Consider the following 25,078-nt stretch of genomic DNA (forward strand, 5'->3'; position numbering starts at 1 on the left):
AGGCAATAGTCCAAAAAATCAAACTTTCTCCATCATTCTCTACTTCCTACCATCAAGACAATTATGTGTCCAATTAGCCAGCTCTCCAATCGATTCATGCAGTCTAACCTTCCAGACTTCATGACCTTCTATCATGAGGGACTTATGGGACCATCACATAAACATCAACTGATGAACCTCATAAACATCACCTTTTTTAGGTAAGGGGGGAAAGGTGAGAGGCAACTTTTTTTACACAAAGGGTGGTAAGTGTATGGAATGCGCTGCCAGAGGATGTAGTTGAGGCAGGTACTATCACAATGTTAAAGAAACATTTAAACAGGTGCATGGATATGACAGGTTTAGAGGGATATGGGCCAAATGCAGGCAGGTATGACTAGTGTAGCTGGGGCATGTTGGTCGCTGTGGGCAAGTAGGGCTGAAGGGCCTGTTTCCATGCTGTATGACTGACTCTAACTAGCTCTTGATCTGAGGCCTTTGAATTTGTTGTGAAATGTTTAGCTGTCAATACAAAAGCCTGACCATGAACAACACCTCATGTGAAGGACACTATATGGTTAACAATACACAAGTTACGGAGAAAATATTATAAAGTAATCATGGATCTGTTATTCTAACAATGGATTATGGATTTTCTTCCAGAATTTCAATTTTCTCTAGGTAAAAGTTCAAATAGGAATTGTTAAATGTAATTTCATAGAACTTTAATATTTAGCTGGGGTAAAGGACAAATGTAACTGTTTTACTGTATTCCATAAACTATTATCTACGACTAATATATGGTTAGAAAGGTAACTATGGCTATTTGCTTTCAAAGGTCATGTAAACATTAGTTTAATGAATTTTTATACTTTAACGAATAATAATTTCACCCGACTAGTCAATAGGACTTTAATGATTATTCGAATTACCACACGAATGATGTCTCTAAGAAAAATCCCTTTTAGATTTTAGAGTTAGATTTCCTTTGAAGTTTGGTTTTGAACACTGACAAACAACATTTTACAAAATTTCCAAAAATGATGTTGCACATTTTCAAATATGAATGACTTTGCCAACCTGACTTGTATTTTGCAGTGGACTTTGCCATAGAACAAGCTCATCATGGTCTGTTCTTCAATCAGGGACAGTGCTGTTTGGCAGGATCCAGAATATTTGTGGAGGAATCTATCTACAAAGAATTTATCTGCAAGAGCATCACCCGAGCAAAGAAGCATGTTATCGGAAATCCTCTAAATGGAACAGTCACCCATGGTCCACAGGTATTAGAGAAAAAATAAAACACACGGTAAAGTGAGTGGTGGACCAGTTATGCACACTTTATTCTGGTAAGAGCTGGACTGATAACCTTAATCATTTCGTGAGGCCGACTCTTATAAAAGAGAAATGAGGCTTGGCAAATTATCACTTTCATTGACTCCATTTACACTTCACGCTGCCTAGTGGTAGCTCAAAATTAATGTTAAATATAAAAATGGAATCTGAGCTAAAAAAAATAAAGTCTCTAAAAACAAAGCAGGTGTATCAGCAATCAGAATTTGAAAACATTGGGTTTTGACCAGCAAAACAATTGTTATTCATTTAATTGTAATCCAGCATTCATGTCCTTTTTACTATACTAAGTGATTGTGTATGGAACAATTTCTCTACAAAAAACTGTCTGAGATAGAAGGCACTCAACATTGAACTGGTTTGCATGATGTATTAATTCATTTTCTCTGATAACACTTTGACAGATTGATAAAAAACAGTATGATAAAATTCTCGGTTTAATTGAGAGTGGGAAGAAGGAAGGAGCCAAGCTGGAATGTGGAGGATTGCCCTGGGGAGATAAAGGCTTCTTCATTCAGCCTACAGTTTTCTCAGAAGTTACAGATGAAATGCGCATTGCCAAGGAAGAGGTAATGCAGCTATTCATGTCAACTTATAAAACAGATAAACATTTCAGATTTACGTTCCTAAACAATTCATTATTTAAGAAAAGCATTTTGGCATAATGTTTAGTGGAGTAGGATTCTCATTCTGCTTTCTTTAGTACCTGGTGTACAAGGTGAATAAGAATGTTGACCTTGAATTATGTTTGATTCCAGTCTACTTTCAATCAGTGAGGTTCCCCAGTCTTGCTGATTAAAAGGCAGAGTTTCTAGATGGTGGAGGGCTTCATGTTAATGGATGATCAGCTGGCAAGCTGCTATCTAACAAAGGAGAAACACAGCTCCTGGTACCAGCCACACAATATCACTTAAAGCAGCCATGAACTCTACAGCTCAGATAATTGTTTTCCCCATCATGTGGGAAAAAAAATCTGAAAATCTTTTAAAAGATGGGAGTATTAAGGGAAGCATTTTGTTTTAAAGCAAAGATCTACAGTTTATCCAATTGCATTATGTTTTATTATGACCATAATAACCTTGATCTAATGTTTGCTTATGATTCCAAGGGCATTGCAAGGTTCCATGTGTATCCAAGTCAACCAAGCATTCACAAGAACAGCGAAAGTTGGCAACAGTTTTAACTTGAGAACTTTATGTTGCCTCACATGATATCCACAGAAATCCAGGCAAAAGAAAAAAGGGCTGAGTGTCAACACATGATAGGAAACATTGTTTACCAGCTTATGAAGTGTCATAGAACATAGAACATTTGAAAATATAGCACAGGAACAGGCCCTTCAATAAAGGGGACTATAGAGCTATGAGGGAGGAGCTGGCCAAAGTTGACTGGAAAGATACACTAGCAGGGATAACAGTGGAACAACAATGGCAGGTAGTTCTGGGAATAATACAGAAGGCGCAGGATCAGTTCATTCCAAAGAGGAAGAAAGATTCCAAGGAGAGTAAAGGGCGATCGTGGCTGACAAAGGAAGTCAGGCAGTATAAAAATAAAAGAGAAGAAGTATAACAAAGCAAAGATGAGCGGGAAGCCAGAGGATTCGGAAACTTTTAAAGAGCAACAGAAGATAACTAAAAAGGCAATACAGGGTGAAAAAGATGAGGTACGAAGGTAAGCTAGCCAAGAATATAAAGGAGGATGGTAAAAGCTTCCTTAGGTATGTGAAGAGGAAAAAAATAGTTAAGACCAAAGTTGGACCCTTGAAGACAGAAACAACAAGTGAATTTATTATGGGGAACAAGGAAATGGCAGACGAGTTGAACAGGTACTTTGGATCCGTCTTCACTAAGGAGAACACAAACAATACATCCCCAGGGCCTGATGGTCTGCATCCCAGTGTACTTAAGGAAGTGGCTCTGGAAATCGTGGACGCATTGGTGATCATTTTCTAATGTTCTTTAGATTCAGGATCAGTTCCTGTGGATTGGAGGGTAGCTAATGTTATCCCACATTTTAAGAAAGGCGAGAGAGAGAAAACAGGGAATTATAGACCAGTTAGCCTGACATCGTTGGTGGGGAAGATGCTGGAGTCAATTATAAAAGATGAAATAGCGGCATTTGGATGGCAGTAACAGGATCGGTCCGAGTCAGCATGGATTTACGAAGGGGAAATCATGCTCGACTATTCTTGATGTAGTGTACCTGGACTTTCAGAAAGCCTTTGATAAGGTCCCACAAAGGAGATTTGTGGGCAAAATGAGAGCATATAGTATTGGGGGAGGGTACTGACATGGATAGAAAATTGGTTGGCAGACAGGAAACAAAGAGTAGGGATTAACGGGTCCCTTTCAGAATGGCAGACAGTGACTAGTAGGGTACCAGCCGCAAGGCTCGGTGCTGGGACCGCAGTTATTTATAATATACAATACATTAATAATTTAGATGAAGGGATTAAAAGTAACATTAGCAAATTTGCAGATGACACAAAGCTGGGTGTCAATGTGAACTGTGAGGAGGATGCTATGAGGATGCAGGGTGACTTGGACAGGTTGGGTGAGCGGGCAGATGTATGGCAGCTGCTGTTTAATGTAGATAAATGTGAGGTTATCCACTTTGGTGGCAAAAACAGGAAGGCAGATTATTATCTGAATGGTGTCAAGTTGGGAAAAGGGGAAGTACAACGAGATCTGGGAGTCCTTGTTCATCACTCACTGAAAGTAAGCATGCAGGTACAGCAGGTGGTGAAGAAAGCAAATGGCATGTTCGCCTTCGTAACAAGAGGAGTTGCGTATAGGATCAAAGAGGTCCTTCTGCAGTTGTACAGGGCCCTAGTGAGACCACACCTGGAGTATTGTGTGCAGTTTTGGTCTCCAAATCAGAGGAAGGACATTCTTGCTATTGAGGGAGTGCAGCGTAGGTTCACAAGGTTAATTCCCGGGATGGCGGGACTCTCATATGTTGATAGAATGGAGCCACTGGGCTTGTATACACTGGAATTTAGAAGGATGAGAGGGTATCTTATTGAAACATAAGATTATTAAGGGATTGGACACGCTAGATGCAGGAAACATGTTCCCAATGTTGGGGGAGTCCACAGTTTAAGAATAACGGGTTGGCCATTTAGAACGGAGACGAGGAAAAACGTTTTCACCCAGAGAGTTGTGAATCTGTGGCATTCTCTCCCTCAGAAGGCAGTGGGGGTCAATTCTCTGGATGCTTTCGAGAGAGAGAGTGAGATAGAGTTAATAAAGATAGCAGAGTCAAGGGATATGGGGAGAAGGCAGGAATGGGGTACTGATTGTGGATGATCAGCCATGATCAGCCATGAATGGTGGTGCTGGCTCGAAGGGCCGAGAGGCCTATTCCTGCACGCATTGTCAATTGTCTATTGTCTATAATGTCTGTGCAGAACATGATGCCAAGATAAAACTAATCTCTGCCTGCACACATTCCATATCCCTCCATTCCCTGCATATCCATCTTCCTACACAACTGCCTCTTAAATGCCACTCTCATATATGCTTCCTCCACCACCACCTTAGGCAGAGCTTTCCAGGCACCCACCACTCTCGGTGTAAAAAACATTAACGCTATGCCCTCTAATCTTTGACCTTTCCGTCTTATTTCTGACTGTTTACTCTATCTATGCCTCTCAGAATTTTATATACTTCTATCAGGTCTCCCCTCAACCTCCAGCTTTCTGGAGAAAACAATCCAAGTTTGTCCAATCTCATCTTGTAGCTAATATACCTAATTTTTCCATGCCCACGGTAGTTTCTATTGATTGGATGTGTTAAGATTACTAACTATATTATTGACATTTCTGCTAATATTGAAGGAATGCTAAAATAATCATGCATATATATTTTCCTTAACAACTTATTAACAACTTTATAATACAGATCTTTGGACCAGTGCAGCAGATAATCAAGTTTAAAACAGTTGACGAAGTTATTCAAAGAGCCAACAACACTCATTATGGTTTAGTTGCTGCAGTTTTCACCAAAGACATCAATAAAGCATTTACCGTGGCTTCAGCTCTTCAAGCTGGGACTGTGTGGTAAGCAACTCTTTTGAAGTAATTACAGAATATGTTAACAATGTTTGGAGTTATGTACGAATTGTATATGCTATTGCATTGAATTCTACTGGTGAGCATGTTAATCTTTCTACAGGGTTAATTGTTACAATGCCATGCATGTTCAAAGTCCTTTCGGAGGGTTTAAAATGTCTGGAAATGGCAGAGAAATGTAAGTATTTAAACAGTACTTTCATTGAAATTTAACTGTTGATGCTTTCATTTCAATTTTTCACCGTGCAATGTATATGCAATATTATAAGAAAGAAAAAAGCATTAGTTATGCAGTAGTGTTAAGAGGGATGTGAATTAGGCATATGTAAAAAAAAAAGGAATGACGCCCTGCAAAGAAAATTTAAGGAGCTAAAAAGAAAGTTGAAAACAGGAGCTCAAGGGTTATAATCCCACATGAACTTTGGAGTCCAAGTCCGCAGCTCTCTGTAAGTGGCAACACAAGTAGATAGAGTGGTAAAGAAGCCATATGGTCTGCTCAACTTCAATAGACAATAGGTGCAGGAATAGGCCATTCGGCCCTTCGAGCCAGCACCGCCATTCAATGTGATCATGGCTGATCATCCACAATCAGTACACCGTTCCTGCCTTCTCTCCATATCCTTCAACTCCGCTATTCCTAAGAGCTCTATCTAACCCTTTCTTGAAAGCATTCAGGGAACCAACCTCCAATGCCCTCTGAGGCAGCGAATTCCACACACTCACAACTCTCTGTGTAAAAAGGTTTTTCCTCATCTCCATTCTAAATGGCTTACCACTTATTCTTAAACTATGGCCCCTGGTTCTGGACTCCCCCAACATTGGGAACATGTTTCCTGCCTCTAGCATGTCCAAACCCTTAATAATCTTATATGATTCAATAAGATCCCTTCTAATCCTTCTAATTCCGAGAGTATACAAGCCCAGTTGCTCCAATCTATCAACATATGACAGGATCTTACAAAAACTTACAAAATTCTTAAGGGGTTGGACAGGCTAGATGCAGGAAGATTATTCCCGATGTTGGGGAAGTCCAGAACTAGGGGTCACAGTTTAAGGATATGAGAGAAGTCTTTTAGGACTGAGATGAGAAAATCATTTTTTACACAGAGAGTGGTGAATCTGTGGAATTCTCTGCCACAGGAGGTAGTTGAGGCTAGTTCATTGGCTATATTTAAGAGGGAGTTAGATGTGGCCCTTGTGGCTAAAGGGATCAGGGGGTATGGAGAGAAGGCAGGGATGGGATACTGAGTTGGATAATCAGCCATGATCATATCGAATGGCGGAGCAGGCTCAAAGGGCCGAATGGCCTACTCCTGCACCTATTTTCTATGTTTCTATGTTTCCCGCGATCCTGGGAATTAACCTTGTGAACCTACGCTGTACTACCTCAATAGCAAGAATGTCCTTCCTCAAGTTTGGAGACCAAAACTGCACACAACACTCCAGGTGTGGTCTCACTAGTGCCCTGTACAACTGTAGGAGGACATCTTTGCCCCTATACTCAACTACTCTTGTTATGAAGGCCAACATGCCATTCACTTTCTTCGCGGCTTGCTGTACCTGCATGCTTACTTTCAGTGATTGATGAACAAGGACCCCCAGATCCCGTTGTGCTTCCCCTTTTCCTAACTTGGCACCATTACATAATAATCTGCCTTCCTGTTTTTGCCATCAAAGTGGATAACCTCACATTTATCCACATTAAACTGCATCGGCCATGCATCTGCCCACTCACCCAACGTGACCGTCACCCTGCATTCTCATAGCATCCTCTTCACAGTTCACACTGCCACCCATCTTTGTGTCATGTGCAAATTTACTAATGTTACTGTTAATCCCTTCATCCAAATCATTAATATATATTGTAAATAGCTGCGGTCCTAGCACCGAGCTTTGCGGTACCCCACTAGTTACTGCCTGCCATTCTGAAAGGGACCCGTTAATTCCTACCCTTTGCTTCCTGTCTGCCAACCAATTTTCTATCCATGTCAGCACCCTACCCCCAATACCATGTGCTCTAATTTTGCCCACTAATCTCCTATGTGGGACCTTATCAAATGCTTTCTGAAAGTCCAGGTACACAACATCCTTGTCCATTATCCTGGTTACATCCTCAAAAAAATTTCAGAAGATTAATCAAGCATGATTTCCCCTTCGTAAATCCATGCTGAAACGGACCGATCCTACTACTCCCAAATGTGCCGCTATCTCATCTTTTATAATTGACTCCAGCTTCTTCCCCACCACCGATATCAGGCTAACTGGTCTATAATTCCCTGTTTTCTCTCTCCCGCCCTTCTTAAAAAGTGGGATAACATTAGCTACCCTCCAATCCACAGGAACTGATCCTGAATCTACAGAACATTTGAAAATGACCACCAATGCGTCCACGATTTCCAGAGCCACTTCCTTAAGCACCCTGGGATGCAGACCATCAGGCCCTGGGGATTTATCAGCCTTGAATCCCATCAGTTGACCCCATACCATTTCCTGCCTAATGTGAATCTCCTTCAGTTCCTCTGTCGCCCTAGATCCTCTGGCCACGATTACATCAGGGAGATTGTTTGTGTTCTCCTTAGTGAAGACGGTTCCAAACTAGCTGTTCAACTCATCTGCCATTTCCTTGTTCCCCATAATAAATTCACCCTTTTCAGTCTTCAAGGGTCCAACTTTGGCCTTAACTAGTTTTTTCCTCTTCACGTACCTAAAGAAGCTTTTACTATCCTCCTTTATATTCTTGGCTAGCTTACCTTCGTACCTCATCATTTCTCCCCGTATTGCCTTTTTAGTTATTTTCTGTTGCTCTTTCATAAGTCGGGCATTTGGTATAAGAGTCAGGAAGTCATGTTGCGGCCTTATAGGATTTTGGTTAGGCTGCATTTGGAGTACTGCATGCAGTTCTAGTTGCCCCATTACAGTAAGGATGTGGAGCTGTGGAGAGGTGGTTAATAGAATTCCTGTTGCTACTTCGTACTCATAAGTCGGATGCATTTGGTGGTCGGGCAGGAAGTCATTTTACGGCCTTAGTTGCTTTGGAGTAACTGCAGCAGTTCTGTTGCCCCATTACAGTAAGATCCTGTGGAGGCTTTGGAGAGGTGGTTTACTAGAATGAGGCCTGGATTAGAGCCAGCAAGTGTAGGTTTAACGTGAGATGCAAAATATTTAAAAGAAACGTCCTGTGTAATTTCTTCTGCCAGGGAATGCTGCGTATATGGAATGAGCTACCAGAGGCAACTGTAAAGGAGGGTACAATGTTAATATTTAAAACATTTAGATGGGCACATGCAGAGGAAATGTTTAGAGGGATGTGGGCCAAATGCAGGTGTATAGGATTAGTTCAGCTATAAAACGTGGTCGGCAGGGAAGTATTGAACCGAAGGACCAAATTCTGGGTTGTATTACTTAGACCTTTGCGAGCCTCATGGTCCACAAACAGAAGGGAGACTGGAACCAACACATGATAAAAACCAGTTATGGTTAAAATTCAAATAATTTTGCAGTATAAGATTTTTTTTTTTAACAGCAGAAACCACCATTGGTTAATGGAATAGCCTTCTTGGAAGGCTTCCGAGCACAATAAAATACTGTGCCAGGTCTATAATTTTCAAAGTTGATATGTTTTCTCTCTCTACATACAGACAACTCTTAGTCCAAAGCCGGGTCTTGGTGCTGTGAGGCAGCAACTCTACCGTGCGCCATAGGGACCAAAATTCAATCCTACTTCCTCCATTTGGAGTACTGCATGCAGTTCTAGTTGTCTCATTACAGGAAGGATGTGGAGGCTTTGGAGAGGTGATTTACTAGAATGAGGCCTGGGTTAGAGCCAGCAAGTGTAGGTTTAACGTGAGATGCAAAATATTTAAAAGAAACGTCCTGTGCAATTTCTTCTGCCAGGGAATGGTGCGTATATGGAATGAGCGACCAGAGGCAACGGTAAAGGAGGGTACAATGTTAATATTTAAAACATTTAGATGGGCACATGCAGAGGAAATGTTTAGAGGGATGTGGGCCAAATGCAGGTTTATAGGATTAGTTCAGCTATAAAACGTGGTCGGCAGGGAAGTATTGAACCGAAGGGCCAAATTCTGGGTTGTATTACTTCGACCTTTGTGAGCCTCATGGTCCACAAACAGAAGGGAGACTGGAACCAACACATGATAAAAACCAGTTATGGTTAAAATTCAAATAATTTTGCAGTATAAGATTTTTTGTTTTAACAGCAGAAACCACCATTGGTTAATGGAATAGCCTTCTTGGAAGGTTTCAGAGCACAATAAAATACTGTGCCAGGAAAATATTGTGCTATGCTGAATATTTCAAAGTGTGATATGTCTTCCAGGTATAAAAACCCATACAATCATAGGGAGAATGTACTAACTACATACAGACAACTCTTAGTCAGGATCAAAGCCGGGTCTCTGGTGCTGTGAGGCAGCAACTCTACCGCTGCGCCACTGTGCGGCTCCAGGGACCAAAATTCAATCCTGACTTCCAACGCAGTTGGTGGTGTTTGCACTCTCTCCTCCCATTTGCAGAGAAGTGGTGTTACCCCCCCCCCCCCCTTCCCCCCCCCTCCCCCCAGAGGTGTCCCTGCTCAAGGCACGTTTCGCTGCCCACTTCCCAAAGAGTGTGTGGTTTGTTATTTTAATTGTTCATTGTCAAAGCGCACCTCTTGTCCCATGGCTAAGTGCAGTAGAATTTAGATGGTGATGTGGGTAGCTGGTGTCTCTGCGTACTCCTCGATGATGAGGTTGATGCTGGAATACATGTCAGGGTGCAGAATAAAGTAGGCTGCTCCCTCTGGCCAGGGTACTTGGCAAGGTCTGTATGTACAAACATATGCCTGATAGGCGGCCTGATTCTGCACTCTCTCTCGAACATTGAAAAATACCCTAAACAGCTAGGATAAATCAAAGTATTTGCAGAATTGAATATGAAAACCATTTGAAATCCATTGAAGCAATGAAATAATTTGAATTAGCAATTACACACATGACTTCAAAAAATGTAAATTTCCTGAAACATAACTCCCTTCCTTGAAGCTACTCCTTTCTAGTGAGAGGGCGGGAAATGCTAGAGTTGTGCCAGGTCCGAACCATTTCAGGTTTAATGCTGAAGTTAACTTACCTTGGAGGGAAATTTAGGATATTGATGTTTTCTCAGTTCCTCTGGATTTCAGCATCAGAGCGTGGCCTCTCAGGTAATTCAGGACCACTGTGGTTTGCTCAATTGGGCCTTGAATATAATTTGGATTGTCGGCCTGGGCCCTCCTTGTGCACCACCAGCAAAGACACAACCTCCGGGAATCGTGACAAATATCAGAGGTGAAGAAATTAGTGAATGCAGCCTCATCGATGAGATTGGTTGTGGTTGTTCCCCATAAAGATGATTTGAATTAAATGTCAAGAACAAATTTAAGGCAGCATAGAATTTCCCAAAGACATGCTAGGATATTCCATTCCAGTCAAAACCTAAGGATTTATGTTTCCAATCATTAAATAGAAAGATTTGTTTAAACTATCCCCTCCATATTATTTTAAGAACATCTCAAATTGCCGCACGCTGCTGCAAAATAGAAATTGTGACTGCTCCTTTAAGCAGTAGGTTTCCACAAATGTGGATTTGGTGTGAGGAGTGACTATTGATCAAGCCAGCATGCTTTAATGCTCTGTTGAAATGTTGCTGTGTGATTTTTTTTCTTTGTCTGAGGGATCCAGGGTGGTTGCATTGTGATGTCTCATTAAAAAGGCATCAGATGTACTGAAGCAACAGCCTAGATTTATGTCCTGGTCCCAGGAATGACACCTGAACCTTAAAACATCTGACTCGGAAGTGAAAGCACTGCCAACTAAGTCACTCACACATAGATTCAGGTGTGCCCAGTTACTTCTATCAAAGAAGTTCGAGAACAAATGACTGAGTACAGACTCGAAGTCTGAACAATCAAAAAGGCTGAAAGGAATCCTAACAACACACTTGAGTCAAAACAACTTCTTTCCTGGGTTTACTGTGATTGTTCTAGACTAGGCAAGTGGAACTGTGATCCTTCATGTGTAAAATATCATTGTACTTGTCTATAAATGTATCCTCCACTTTATATAATATAAAGGAACAGATGCGAATCATTTTCAAACATAATTGAAAAACCAGTGGCTGTCTTTCCCTAGATTTGGAGAGCTCCTTCCTTATTAATTTGGGATTCAACAGATTTCAGAGGCCACATGCATTGTCTCTCCCATCTCCCTCGCATATCTTGAACAATCTCCTTTTCAAGAGGGTAACTTGCTTCGAGAGGGGATTCACACATTTTGCAATTGATATTCCATCTGTACAAGGGGCATTTTTAACAACAATATTAGTTGCAGAGGTAAGTCTATCTCGCATCAAAAGTTGGCTCTTCTTTAAAGGCCAGCCGCCATCCAATCAAATCAACTAACAATGGATTTTGCAACTGACTGTCAATTCCACTGGTGGTCTGAATCTCTGCAGAAATGGTCCATGTGTGAGTTAAAGGAGGTTAAGGCAAGTCAGTCCTCCCCACAGTGGACCTGGATGTGAATGTAGTCTTTGTTTTGCTCAACTGAGGGAGTTTGGCTAAGATGGTCAAATACGCAAAATATCTACAAATAACTACAAAATGTTGTCATCTTTTTTTGCATCAATTACAAAAGCAGAATTACTAAATATAATTATTTCTTTCTAGGGGAGAATATGGTCTTCAGGAGTACACTGAAATTAAGACCATCACCATCAAAATTCCACAGAAGAATTCCTAAAATATTTAAAATGGTTGAATAATTAGAAAGAGACTGCGATCTGAAACTTTTAAAGTCTAAAGTTAAACATCACATTTCATCTGTGTAGTTTCACAATAAACACAGCCCAGTATCTGACAGCTGTCCTGTACCATGAAGTATGAATAATATATCGAAGTAGAACTTACCTGTTAGTATTTACGCAGCAAAAAAAGTGATTAAAAATTATAGTTCTACCAGTTTATAGTTTGGAAATTTTGTTTTGTGCATTTTGGGTATTTACCACTTAATAAAAGATTTATCTTATCTAACTTTTCTAATCAAAATTCTGAGGTCCATTTTCCTGACTGCAGAAATGTTTATTGATGTTGTAATATTTGTTTCAATTCGCAAATCTATCAAAATAGCTTTGAAATTCATTTACTTCTCCACTTGCTTGAAGTGTACTTGTTTATCCTGCAGATTATTCCTTTCATTATTTTTTCCGATAGACAGAATAGAAGATGGTGGTTGTGATATCAGAACAGAATCAATAATATTTCATTGCATGGGATCAGAAAATTTAGAACAAGGGCGGTATAGTGGCGCAGCTGGTAAAGCCGCTGCCTCACAGCTCCAGAGACCAGATCTCGGGGGCTGTCTGTATAAAGTTTGCACCCTGTGACCATGTGGGTTTCCTCCAGGTGCACTGGTTTCTTCCCACAACCCAAAGACCTGCGGGTTTGTAGGTGAATTGGCCTCTGTAAATTGTCTTAGTGTATAGGGAGTGGATGCAAAAATTGGGTTCATAGAACTAGTGTGAACGGGTGATCGATGGACGGCATGGACTCAATGGGCCGAAGGGCCTATTTCCACGTTGTATCTTTATCTCTAAACTGAAATTTCAGGACAAATAAGCTCTAACAATCAAGGTTCAATCATTTAACTGGATCAAGGGGGCACAAGTCACATTATAGGTATTGGTTTATTATTGTCACATGTACCTGAGATACAGTGAAAAATATAAATACTGTGGCTAAAGGATGGGTATCCCACAGCAAGTAATGGATCTTCTGTCTCTCCAAGGCCTTTCCCTCATCTACAAAGCACTAGTGAAGGAATATACTTGGCTTGTGTAAAATATATCATGGACAACTAAAAAGGGAATGGACAACATGATTTTGTTTTAAAAGCGAGGAAAAAGGTAAAAACAAGCACAGATCCCAGTAACTGGAAATGATGCAATAGACAAAGGTGAGGAAAAACATCTAAAATAAACAGGGTGAAAGCAGTAGTTTGTGATTCCCCAACTCACAATCCCACTGCAACCCTGAATCTTCCGCATTGCCTCATTTGGTCTCTTACACAATAGGATTCTGGGATGTGAGATGACTACCCCATTACGCCTAGTCATTGGGATGCACACTCCAAGCTAATGAACAATCTCTAAACAGCATCACCCAACATTTATCCATTTAAAATACAAACTTCTGCAGATGCACCATAGAAAGCATACTGTCAGGTTGTATCATGGCTTGGTATGGGATCAGTTCTGCCCAAGAACACAAGAGATTGCAGAGAATTGTAGATGTATTCCAGTCCACCACACAGACCAGACTTCCCTCCGTTGACTCCATCAACACTTCACACTGCTTCAGGAAAACAGCAAACATAATCAAAGACTTGTCCCACCCAGTCATTCCTTCTTCTCCTTGCTCCAATCTAGCAAAAGATTCAGAAGCTTGAAAGCACACACCACCAGCCTCAAGAACAGCTTCTTCCCTTCTTTTATCAAGCTTTAGAATGGTCCTTTGATAATCCAGTCTGATTCACCTCGACCTCATTGCAGACATTGGACTTTGTGGAACTAATGCACTACAATGCTGAGACCAACATTCTGTACTTTGTACCTCCCCATTGTACATGAGTTTGACTTGATTGCTTATATTTAATATTATTTGATCAGTTTGGTTTCTTGGTCCTCCAAAATATTCCAAATGGAATTTAAACTGGAGTTTGGATAGAATGCAAACAAAAGCTTTTCATCATACCTCACTACACGTGACAATAATAATAAACCTAAAAACAACATACTAGAATTAAACTCTTAGAATGTGCATTTTCATTAAAATCGTTTGGGATACATTTTTTCTCTGTTATATATTATTTTAATGGCTGCTATGGTCAAATATAGGCATCACAACCATTTTGTGCTTGATTTGTGTTGGCCCAATTATTCTGTAGAACATTTTACCATTACTACCTCCACTAAAATAACATAGTTATATATGTCACTACAGTGTTACAGTTCTCAGAGGATCAGTTCTCAGCAGGTTTTAAATGAAATGTTTCACTGATTTCTTAATTCAAAAATTTACTTACTCCTGCAAATTTTGCATTAAACCAAACAATATCCATTTGAATCCAAACTTCCAGCCAGGGTTCTTTTGTTGGAAGCAGTTAAATAGTTGATTGATAAACAACTGTTTACACACTTGTCACGGAGGTACAGGCTAACAAGGAGCTGGAGTGGCCCCATAGCAGAAGCATCCATGTCGCAGGGCTGGAAAATGGAAGTATCCTGAGCTAATTCTGCTATCACCATCATCTATTGCAACAAGTGATGGTGTAGCAGCATATTTTTATATTGTTCAAGAGATTACTCCCTCTAGCCACTAAGGAGATTACATGGTTAAAGGAGAATGTCGTAATATGCATGTGAGCTCTCCCTGAGACCTTCAGAGTTTCTTCGCAGATAAACACAGTCTTTTGATTAATAGTTTCTTTATTATTGAAGAAAAACAATAAGGGATACATCCGGCCTTATATTCCGACTCGTACACTCTAATCTTCGTCAAACTCCAGCATATCGCTTAAAACGTTAGAAAACACCTCGTGTCTCAGTTAAACGTCACATGGTCGAAGGGTAAACCTTCCCTATATAAGTCCAAAACTAAACTAAAAACTAAGGTTCTGCGCAAGAAAACTAGCTCCCAACACGCCCTAGAATACCTCATAAATCCCAATCCCATAAAGGGCCTGTCCCACTGACGTGACCTTTCAGCGACTGCCTTCAACCATCAAGCTCGAGGGCACTTGACTGGAAAACCTTGAGCTGGATCGACCGTCAGCGATGAAACCGCGAGCTGGATCAAGCGACCGCACATACACACACACATACAGTGGGGGCGCTGCAAGCCGGTGCCCTGTCAGCAGCGTCTCCGTTTGTTTCTACCTTTTTTTGTTTTTTTAGTATGTTTTTACAGTAGGTTTTTGATGTTTCTCGGTGTGTTTTGTGTGGGGGGTGGTGTGGGGGAAACCGCTTCGGTCGCCTCCTCCACGGAGAGGCGAATTTTTCCAGGTCGCCTCCCCCGTGGCCTAACAGCAAGGATCGGTGCGGCCTTTCCCGGAGACGCGCCCGGGTCTTCAGCGGCGGGCGCAGTGCGGACTCGGCGTGGAGCGGGCGAGCCCTCGCTGGGGCTCACTGGAGGGGGGCGCTCCGTTTCGCTGGCCTGCGGCAGCCGGCAGCCTGAAGCCGCGGTCTGCAGAGCTCCAGCTGGCGCGCAGTCTGCAGCCCAGGATCCCTCGTGGGGAACCCGGGGGGAAGAAGAAGTTCCGAATGCCGGCCCGCGGCCAACTTCTACCGTGGGCCCGGCGTGAACTTACCATCACCAGTGGAGGGGAGCTTCGACCGCCGGCCCTGCAGACTGCGGTGCTTCTGGCTGTGGCGCGAATTTTAAATCTTCGACTGCCGGCCTGCGTCCTATACCAGCCTGAAGCCGCGGTCTCTGGTGGGGAAGAGCCGATCCTGGACTTACCTTGACTTTTCCCTTGTCCTTTATCATCTGGACACCCGCAGCGACGGCTGCGGAGGGTTGAGGTCCCGACCACGGGGGAAAATGGAGGAGGACTGGCCAATTTCTGTGCCTTCCACCACAGTGATGAATGCTGTGGTGGATGTTTGTGTAAAAATTTTATTGTGATTGTGTGTTCTTTATTACTGTACCGCTGCTGACAAATTCATTTCACTTGCACTTTATGTGCAATGTGATGAATAAAACTGATTGATTGAACTGATTGAGTGATTGATTGACACACACGCACACACACACACACACAAACACATCGCAAAGGCGGGGGCCAGGAAAAGCGGGGGGCGCTGTCTGAACTTCACACCCGCAATGAACAGGAAGGTAAAAGACGGCTGCACAGTGTACGGTAAGTCCTTTAGAGTGTGGAGGGTGGGGGGGAGAAGGGGAGAGAGGGGGAGAGAAGGGAGGGAGAAGGAGTGGAGACACTTATAAGAAGTCAGACAACATTTAATAAAGTTTAGCGGGCACTTAATATTTCCGGTCGGTTTTTCTTGGTCCTGAAAACTCCAATTAAAATGCCCTGTCAGCGAAGGAGATTGCCTACGGCTGCCCTCGACTGCCTGTAACTGCATAGCAACCCCATTCCACAGCACTATGAGTTCAAAAGAACCATGCTGACCAATTTTTACTTGCGGAAAATATTTCAACATGTTGAAAATCTTTCCTCGACCAAACTGGGAATGTGTATGTGGGAACTTCCCCCGAGCATGAGAGTTCCAGTGACCTCATAGGACCTCCTCGGACCACGTGTCGACCATGCTGCGAGTTTGAGTCGAGGGCAAACTCTTCTAAACTCGCAGATTAGGTTGCCGCAGTGGGACAGCCCCTTAATAACGGGCAAATGCCATAATTAATGACACACAAAATAAACCAAATGGCAATTACAGATGGCTCCCAATGATTGTCGCCGGAAGCTTGCGTCCTTTCCAGGACAGATGACAGCGATGTCAACATTTGAAACATGGAAGATGGACAGGAAAGAAGGAGAAGCAGCTGGAGTAGGCCACTCGGACTTTCGAGCTTAGTCTGCCATTTAATAAGATCAGGACTGATCTGATTATACGCTCATCTCCACAATCCTGCAGTCCTGTGGTAAACTACCTATCTCTACCTTAAAATGTTCAAACACTCTTCCAACATCATTCTTTGTGGAAGAGTTCCAAAGACTCATGACCCTTGACTCATGAGAAAGATTTGGCCTCATCGCTGTCACAAAAAGTGACTATCTTTAAATAATGGCCCTTGGTTCCCGTTTCGGTCACAGTTATAGACAATAGGTGCAGGAGTAGGCCATTCGGCCCTTCGATCCAGCACCGCCATTCAACATGATCATGGCTGATCATCCCCAATCAGTACCCCGATCCTGCCTTCCCTGCATATCCCCTGACTCCGCTACCTTTAAAAGCCCTATCTAGCTCTCTCTTGAAAGTATCCAGAGAACTGGCCTCCACATAAGGCAGAGGATTCCACAGACTGACAACTCTGTGTGAAAAAGTGTTTCCTCATCTCCGTTCTAAATGGTTTATCCCTTATTCTTAAACAGTGGCCCCTGGGTCTGGACTACCCCAACATCGGGAACATGTTTCCTGCCTCTAGCATGTCCAAACCCTTAATAATCTTATATGTTTCAATAAGATCACCTCTCATCCTTATCAACTCCAGAGTATACAAGCCCAGCCACTCCATACTCTCAGCATATGACAGTCCCGCCATCCTGGGAATTAACCTTGTAAACCAATGCTACAGTCCCTCAATAGCAATAATGTCCTTCCTCAAATTAGGAGACCAAAACTGCACACAATACTCCAGGTGTGGTCTCACTAGGGCCCTATATAACTCCTGAAGGACCTCTTTGCTCCTTTACTCAACTACTCTTGTTATGAAGGCCAACATGCCATTCGCTTTCTTCACTGCCTGCTGTAACTGTATGCTTACTTTCAATGACTGATGAATAAGGACTCCCCAGATCCTGTTGTACTTCCCCTTTTCCCAACGTGTCACTATTTAGATAATAATCTGCCTTCCTTTTTTTGCTACCAAAGTGGGTAACCTCACATTTATCCACATTAAACTGCATCTGCCATGCATCTGCCCACTCCCCCAACCTGTCCAAGTCACCCTGCATTCTCATAGCATCCTCCTCACAGTTCACACTGCCACCCAGCTTTGTGTCATCTGCAAATTTGCTAATGTTACTTTGAATCCCTTCATCTAAATCATTAATGTATATTGTAAATAGTTGCGGTCCCAGCACCGAGCCTTGCGGTACCCCACTAGTCACTGCCTGCCATTCTGAAAGGGACCCGTTAATCCCTACTCATTGTTTCCTGTCTGCCAACCACTTCTTTATCCATGTCAGCACTCTACCCCCAATACCATGTGCCCTAATTTTGCCCACTAATGTTGGAATGATCGGTCCCACATTCTCCATTTTCAGATCCGAATAATCATATATATTTCTATCAGGTCACCTCTTATGGTCTTCTCCAAAAGAATAACAGACCATTTAAAAATCTGCTCGATTAAGCTTTCTATTAAATCCACTTGGAAATAATATAAAATTAGCCTGAGTCCTTGACAGCTTTTTCTAAATGTTCCTTAATTTTATACTAAAGTTCTTTAACTTTATTTTTCACTTACATAATAAATAATTAGCAAAAGCAGATACATAATAACTATTGAGAAGATTTAAAGTACGGGCAGATATAAACGTCATCGATTTATTGAAGAAATGCAACAAAACTTGCATGCAGTCAGAAATCAAATGTTTAGCACGTGACAAAAGCTGAATTACTACCCTATTTTAATATTAAACTTGCTTGAAAATGAGTAACTGAACAGTTATAACATACAACAATATAAAATCAATTTAGAAGAATCTGCAAATGTTGAGGAAATATCCATCCAGCATAGTCTACTACAGTTCAAGTACTTTTATTTCTTATAGAAAATGGCAAATTTATTAAGGGCCAGAGAAGTAGTCTGATAATTAGATTAAAATATTGCCCAGAATAATGCATGTGTTTGACAACAATCCCTTGTTGGCAGATCTCAGTACATTGGGTGGATGGATACATCTCTCACATCTCAACGTCTTGGTTGTCTCGGAGGCGGTCCACGAGGACGTGGACCTGGTGCTCCAGGTCTCTGTTGCCCTTGTTGGCGGGGTGATTGCCTTGGGTTAGGTGGTTTTGTTACTACCATTCGTGGAGGTTGGGGGGCCAGCGTCATTTCCTTTCCTTGTCTTCCATTAGCTTTTGGGGCTCCATTGGTGGCAACAGGCTGTTTCTCAATCACCTTTTTACTTGTGTCTGGTTCTTTGGATATAAAAGGAAGTAAATGTGTCTTTATCTCAAAAAGGATTTAATAGATTGAATATAAAACATGATAGCAAATTAGCAGATTGGAGAGAATAGATTGAAGCCCTTTTAATAGTAAGAACATCAAAGATTATGGGGAGAAGATTGGAAATATTATTATGGATAAACGGAAGGTCGAATGGCAGATTCAGATTCAGATTCAGATTCAATTTTAATTGTCATTGTCAGTGTACAGTACAGAGACAACGAAATGCATTTAGCATCTCCCTTGAAGAGCGACATAGCAAACGATTTGAATAAAAAATAATAAGTGTTCGGGGGTGGGGGGGGGGGGGGGGGGTTGGTGATTGGCAGTCACCGAGGTACGTTGTTGAGTAGAGTGACAGCCGCCGGGAAGAAGCTGTTCCTCGACCTGCTGGTTCGGCAATGGAGAGACCTGTAGCTCCTCCCGGATGGTAGGAGGGTAAACAGTCCATGGTTGGGGTGAGAGCAGTCCTTGGCGATGCTGAGCGCCCTCCGCAGACAGCGCTTGCTTTGGACAGACTCAATGGAGGGGAGCGTGGAACCACGTGGAGCGTGGCAGAGCAGACTTGATGGGCCAAATGGCCTAATTCTGCTCCTATAGAGTCATAGTCAAACAGTGTGGAAACAGGCCCTTCAGCCCAACTTGCCCACACTGACCAATATGTCCCATCTTGACTAGTCCTACCTGCCTGCGTTTGGTCCATGTTTCTTAAACATTGCTATATTACCTGCCTTAGCTACCTCCTCCATCTGTTCATTCAATATACCCTCTGTGTGAAAAGGTTACCCCTCAAGTTCCTATTAAATCTTTCCCCCTCACCTTAAACCTATGTCCTCTGGTTTTTGAATCACCTACTCTGGGCAAGAGATTCTGAGCGCCTACCAGATCTATTCCTCTCATGATTTTGTACACATCTATAAGATTACCTCTTATCCTCCTGCACTCATGGAGTCCCAGCCTACTCAACCTCTCCCTATAGCTCAGACCCTCGAGTCGTGGCAATATCCTCGTAAATCTTCTCTGCACCCTTTCCAGTTTGACAACACCTAATAACTTGTTAAATCTGTGTTTATTGGGTGTTTTGTTATTTTATTCTGTGTTATGACTGCAAGGCACAAAATTTCATTCAGACTGAAAAGTCTGAATGACAATAAAGGATACTTGATACTTGACCTGATAACATGGTGCCCAGAACTGAACACAATACTCCAATGCAGCCTCACCAACTACGTCTCATATAATTGCATCATGACCTCCCAACTTCTATCCATAATACTCTGACTGATGAAGGCCAATGTGCCAAATCTTCATGCCAAAATCCTATATGACCACCCTATCTACCTGTGGTGCTACTTTCAACGAAATATGTACCAGAACTGCTAGATCCCTCTGCTCTACAACACTACCCAAAGCCCTACCGTTCACTGTGTAGGTCCTGCCCATGTTAGTCTTCACCTCACATGCAACACCTCACATGTCTCTGTATTAAATTCCATCAACCATTCCTCAGCCCAACTGATCAAGTTCTTGCTGCACTTTTGCCAACCATCACTATCCACATTACCATGCACTTCAGTGTTAATTTTGTGACATATGTCTTATGATGTTATGAATAAAGTTGTGAGTCTGTGGAATTCTCTGCCTCAGAGGGCGGTGGAGGCCGGTTCTCTGGATACTTTCAAGAGAGAGCTAGATAGGGCTCTTAAAGATAGCGGGGTCAGGGGATATGGGGAGAAGGCAGGAATGGGGTACTGATTGTGGATGATCAGCCATGATCACATTGAATGGCGGTGCTGTCTCAAAGAGCTGAATGGCCTACCTGCACTTATTGTCTTCTGTCAATTGAATAGCCCAAATAAATTGCCATTATTAAAGAGAAGGAGTACAAGAAACAAACACATTGAATTGATCGTGCAATTCCAATTTGCAGGTTTAGTTCGATATTTATTCATGAGACATTACTGCAAAAGGGTCCAATCTTGGACTTGAACATGTGGCCTATGTGAGGAAAGTATTAGTGGGCAAGAGTTTCCTGACAAGAGGTTCATAAGGAATGGAAACATCATGGGGGAAATTAAGACATGGAGAGTAATTCAAGACTCCATTGGGATTGTGTATGGGCTGACAATAGCAGCTCTGAAGTGATGGGATGCATGGATACAGGGTGTGTCACAAAACTGCAGAGACTGGAAATCAGAAATAGAAAGTGCTGTAAACACTGAGGTCAGGCAGTATTTTTGAAAAGAAAAAACAGAATTAATGTTTCAAGTTGAAGACCCTCCTCTGCACAGGAGAAAATAAATGCAGATTTATTTCCCACTATGTGGAACACCTATGTTCAGTCTGCATGGGCAGTTCAGAAATGACCATTGTTTGCAGACTTTAATATCTGAACTGTCGAAGAGATGTCAAAATTGTAACTACCCTGTACTTTAAACTAACAGAAATCCTGGAAAAGCTGGAAGTACAGTAAAATAAGGCGAGAGGTGATAGACATAGAGTCGTGGAGTGATACAGTGTGGAAATAGGCCCTTTAGCCCAACTTCCAGGCTCGAAGGGCCGAATGGCCTACTCCTGCACCTAATTTCTATGTTTCTATGTTTCCCCACACTGGCCAACATGCTCCAGCTGCATTTGTCCCACCTGCCAGCGCTTGGTCCATATCCCTCCAAACCTGTCCTATCCATGGACCTGTCTAACTGTTTCTTAAACAACCTCAACTACCTCCTCTGGCAGCTTGTTCCATACACCCACCACCCTTTGTGTGAAAAAGCTACGCCACAGATTCCTATTAAATTTTTTCCCCTTCACCTTAAACCTATGTCCTCTGGTTGATTATAATCCAAACCAATTTGAACTCCTGGTAATGGTTAAATATTTGTACCCAAAGATCAAATATAACACAATTGTAGTTCCATTTGTAGTTGTATGTGTTTTCCCTTCACTGATCACGCTAACATTTTTTGCACTTCCTTTGGTTCTCAAGCAACTGTTGCATGACTGACTCTCGTAACCTACAAGTGGGTCATGGTGGACACTTTCACAATGAAAACAACTGTTAGCTCAACAGAAACAGCTGATCTTTGAAAATTATGCTCATGCTATTATTCCTGATAATTATGCCATTAACTAGACCATAAATGGTTGATATGACCTTCGTATTTAAAACAGCATGAATTAATGTATTTAGTTCTTGTTATCACTATTATTTGTATGACAATCATTTTTCTCCAGATCATAATGGGTTTGTAGTGATAAGCACATTGAGCAGTGTCCTTCAGCAAATTCAACTGGATTCTTCTGACGGGGGTGAATTGCACTTGCTTTGTTTAAGAAAGAACTGCAGATGCTGGAGAAATCAAAGGTAGACAAAAATGCTGGAGAAACTCAGCGGGTGAGGCAGCATTCTGAAGAAGCGTGTGAAGAAGGGTCACGACCCGAAATGTCACCTATTCCTTCGCTCCATAGATGCTGCCTCACCCGCTGAGTTTTCCAGCATTTTTTGTCTACCTGCAATTGTTTTGTGGTGTGATTTGTGCATTGGATGTGCATGGAATAACATTATTCCACACAACCCCCTCCTTTAGAGTGTTGCCCAGGAAATTAGACGGTGTTGTTCTGTGGCTCATCAGTAACATGGTAGTAACTCTTCACAAATATCTTTGCATTAGTTACTGGAAACCCCGCTGCTATAGATCCCTTTTCTTCCATCTCTCATTGATGCCATTCCCACCTATCTTACCCACTGAATCCCCATTCAACCCGAGTCCATTCATGACTCCTAACTCTTCAATCAACCCTCAACATAACATAATATTTTGCCCCCAATCTCCTAATCATATCCGACCTCCAACCAAGCCCATGACCTCCAGTTCACAACAATCCTCCACTGAGACCCAGATACAATTCTATCCACCCTCCATGACACCTGATCAAGTCATTCAATAAAACATGACAGAACCAAGCCCTTCAGTGCAATGGAACCACACTCAGTATCAGGATTCCTTTACATTAATCCCATATTATTCTCCCGAGATTCACATCAACCTTTCTAAATTCTACCAATAACCAACACACAAGGGACAATTTTATAGAGGACAATTAACCTACCAACCTGCATACATTTGGGATCTGGGAGGAAACAAGAGAACATGGATGAAAACCATGTGGTCTCAGAGTGAACATGCAAACTTCATGTAGACTGCACTATCGATCAGGATCAAACCTGGGTCATTTCTTCACTGTCAATAAAAAATATTAGGCTAACAGCTTTGAGGGAAATTAAAAAAAACTCTGCAACATTCGGATATTAATATTTCTTCCAATAAAGAAAAGTATTTTAATTTATGGATAAAATATCAAGAATATGATTGGACATTTAGAATATAAAAACTAGAAGGTTCAAAAAATGAAAAGAAAATGGAAAGCAATGTAAAGTATAAATAATATTATTTTAAAAAGTTTCTAATCTAGTTAATAATAAAGTTAATAGTGACAGCTTTAGTAAATTTGCAATATCAAGTTTATTTTAGCATCATAGCTACAAAAAGTAAACTTCAAGAAATTAACATTTCAGAGATAAAGATTTCAGGGTAAAGATTTAATAGGAACCTGAAGGACAATTTTTTTCACACAGACGGTGGTGGGTATATGGAACTGCCAGAAGAGGTGGTCGAGGAAAGGACTATAACAACATTTAGAAGTCATTTGGATAGGTACATTGATAGGAAAGGTTTAGAACAGAGGTTCCCAACCTTTTTTGTACCGTTTACCCCTGGCAACTTTAATAGCACATAACAATGTTATTTCACTTATTTATGAACAACTAATGATGAACAGATACCGATATACCAGAACCAAACATAGTCAGTCAAAGAAAAAATATGTACAAATCCAGAACCAACAAATTCACCCCCTGGGTAGGCAAAATCTACCCCCTGAGGGTAAATTCACCCCAGATTGGGAACCCTTGGTTTAGAGGGATATGGGCCAAACATGGCAGGTAGGACCAATGTAGAAGCGACATCTTACTCAGCATAGGCAAGTTGGGCCGAAGGGCTTTTCTCCATGCCGTATGACTCTCTGACTATGATTCTATCTAATTTAAAAATCTACTTAAAAAAAATTGAACTCACATTTATATATTACAGTTATTGTACAAGTAACATTTCAACCAAATAACACAATGCATGCATTTGGTATAATTCCTGAATAAAGAGTAAAATATCAATGATTATTAAGCTATATATTTTATCAAAATAATATCTTCGGTTCCTACCTGTTTCAGGTTTGCTAGAATTTGATTTCTTTGGTAAAAGATCTTCTAAATCTTGAAGCATTGGATTGACAGTGTTTTTATTGTTCCTTTTATTCTTTTGCTCTTCACGTTGCTTTTGTAATAAAAATAAATTGTGCCATATTTTTAATACACCTAAATATATTTAAAGATTGTAACGCAACACTTAAATGTTAGCACAAGGGAACAGCTTACAATTTTTAGATATTTACCTAGCAAAGTATCTTAACTAAACAAACATGCACAAATGGAAATTGGATTGCTTTGCACTTATTTTTAGTGCTGTGCAAACCAGAATTGTTGCAACCCACAGTAAATCATTCTGCAGAGAAGACGTACCACTCACAAAACTGGGCCAGGCACTTTCTTTCTGGCAGTATTTAGAAACAAGGAACTGCAGATGTTGGTTTATACCAAAGATAGACAC

At 41.5% G+C, this 25,078-nt stretch overlaps 2 protein-coding genes across 2 annotated transcripts in view; one reads left to right on the forward strand and one right to left on the reverse strand.

Annotated features, from left to right (window-relative positions):
- Nucleotides 1-12,479, forward strand: part of LOC129695778 (retinal dehydrogenase 2-like) — a 61,722-nt gene extending 49,243 nt beyond the window's left edge. The window contains exons 9-13 of the mRNA XM_055633083.1: nucleotides 1,078-1,262; nucleotides 1,737-1,901; nucleotides 5,235-5,392; nucleotides 5,508-5,582; nucleotides 12,108-12,479. Coding sequence (XP_055489058.1) covers nucleotides 1,078-1,262; nucleotides 1,737-1,901; nucleotides 5,235-5,392; nucleotides 5,508-5,582; nucleotides 12,108-12,180 — 656 coding nt within the window. The 3' untranslated portion in view covers nucleotides 12,181-12,479. The remainder of the gene's footprint in view (nucleotides 1-1,077; nucleotides 1,263-1,736; nucleotides 1,902-5,234; nucleotides 5,393-5,507; nucleotides 5,583-12,107) is intronic.
- A 6,267-nt stretch (nucleotides 12,480-18,746) lies between these two features.
- tmc2b (transmembrane channel-like 2b) overlaps nucleotides 18,747-25,078 on the reverse strand; it is a 55,482-nt gene continuing 49,150 nt past the window's right edge. The window contains exons 17-18 of the mRNA XM_055633084.1: nucleotides 24,634-24,745; nucleotides 18,747-19,327 (exon numbers count right to left, since the gene is read on the reverse strand). Of these exons, the coding sequence (XP_055489059.1) occupies nucleotides 19,098-19,327; nucleotides 24,634-24,745 (342 nt within the window). The 3' untranslated portion in view covers nucleotides 18,747-19,097. The remainder of the gene's footprint in view (nucleotides 19,328-24,633; nucleotides 24,746-25,078) is intronic.

This window comes from Leucoraja erinacea, chromosome 3, assembly GCF_028641065.1.
Source record: "Leucoraja erinacea ecotype New England chromosome 3, Leri_hhj_1, whole genome shotgun sequence".
Lineage (NCBI taxonomy): Eukaryota > Metazoa > Chordata > Chondrichthyes > Rajiformes > Rajidae > Leucoraja > Leucoraja erinaceus.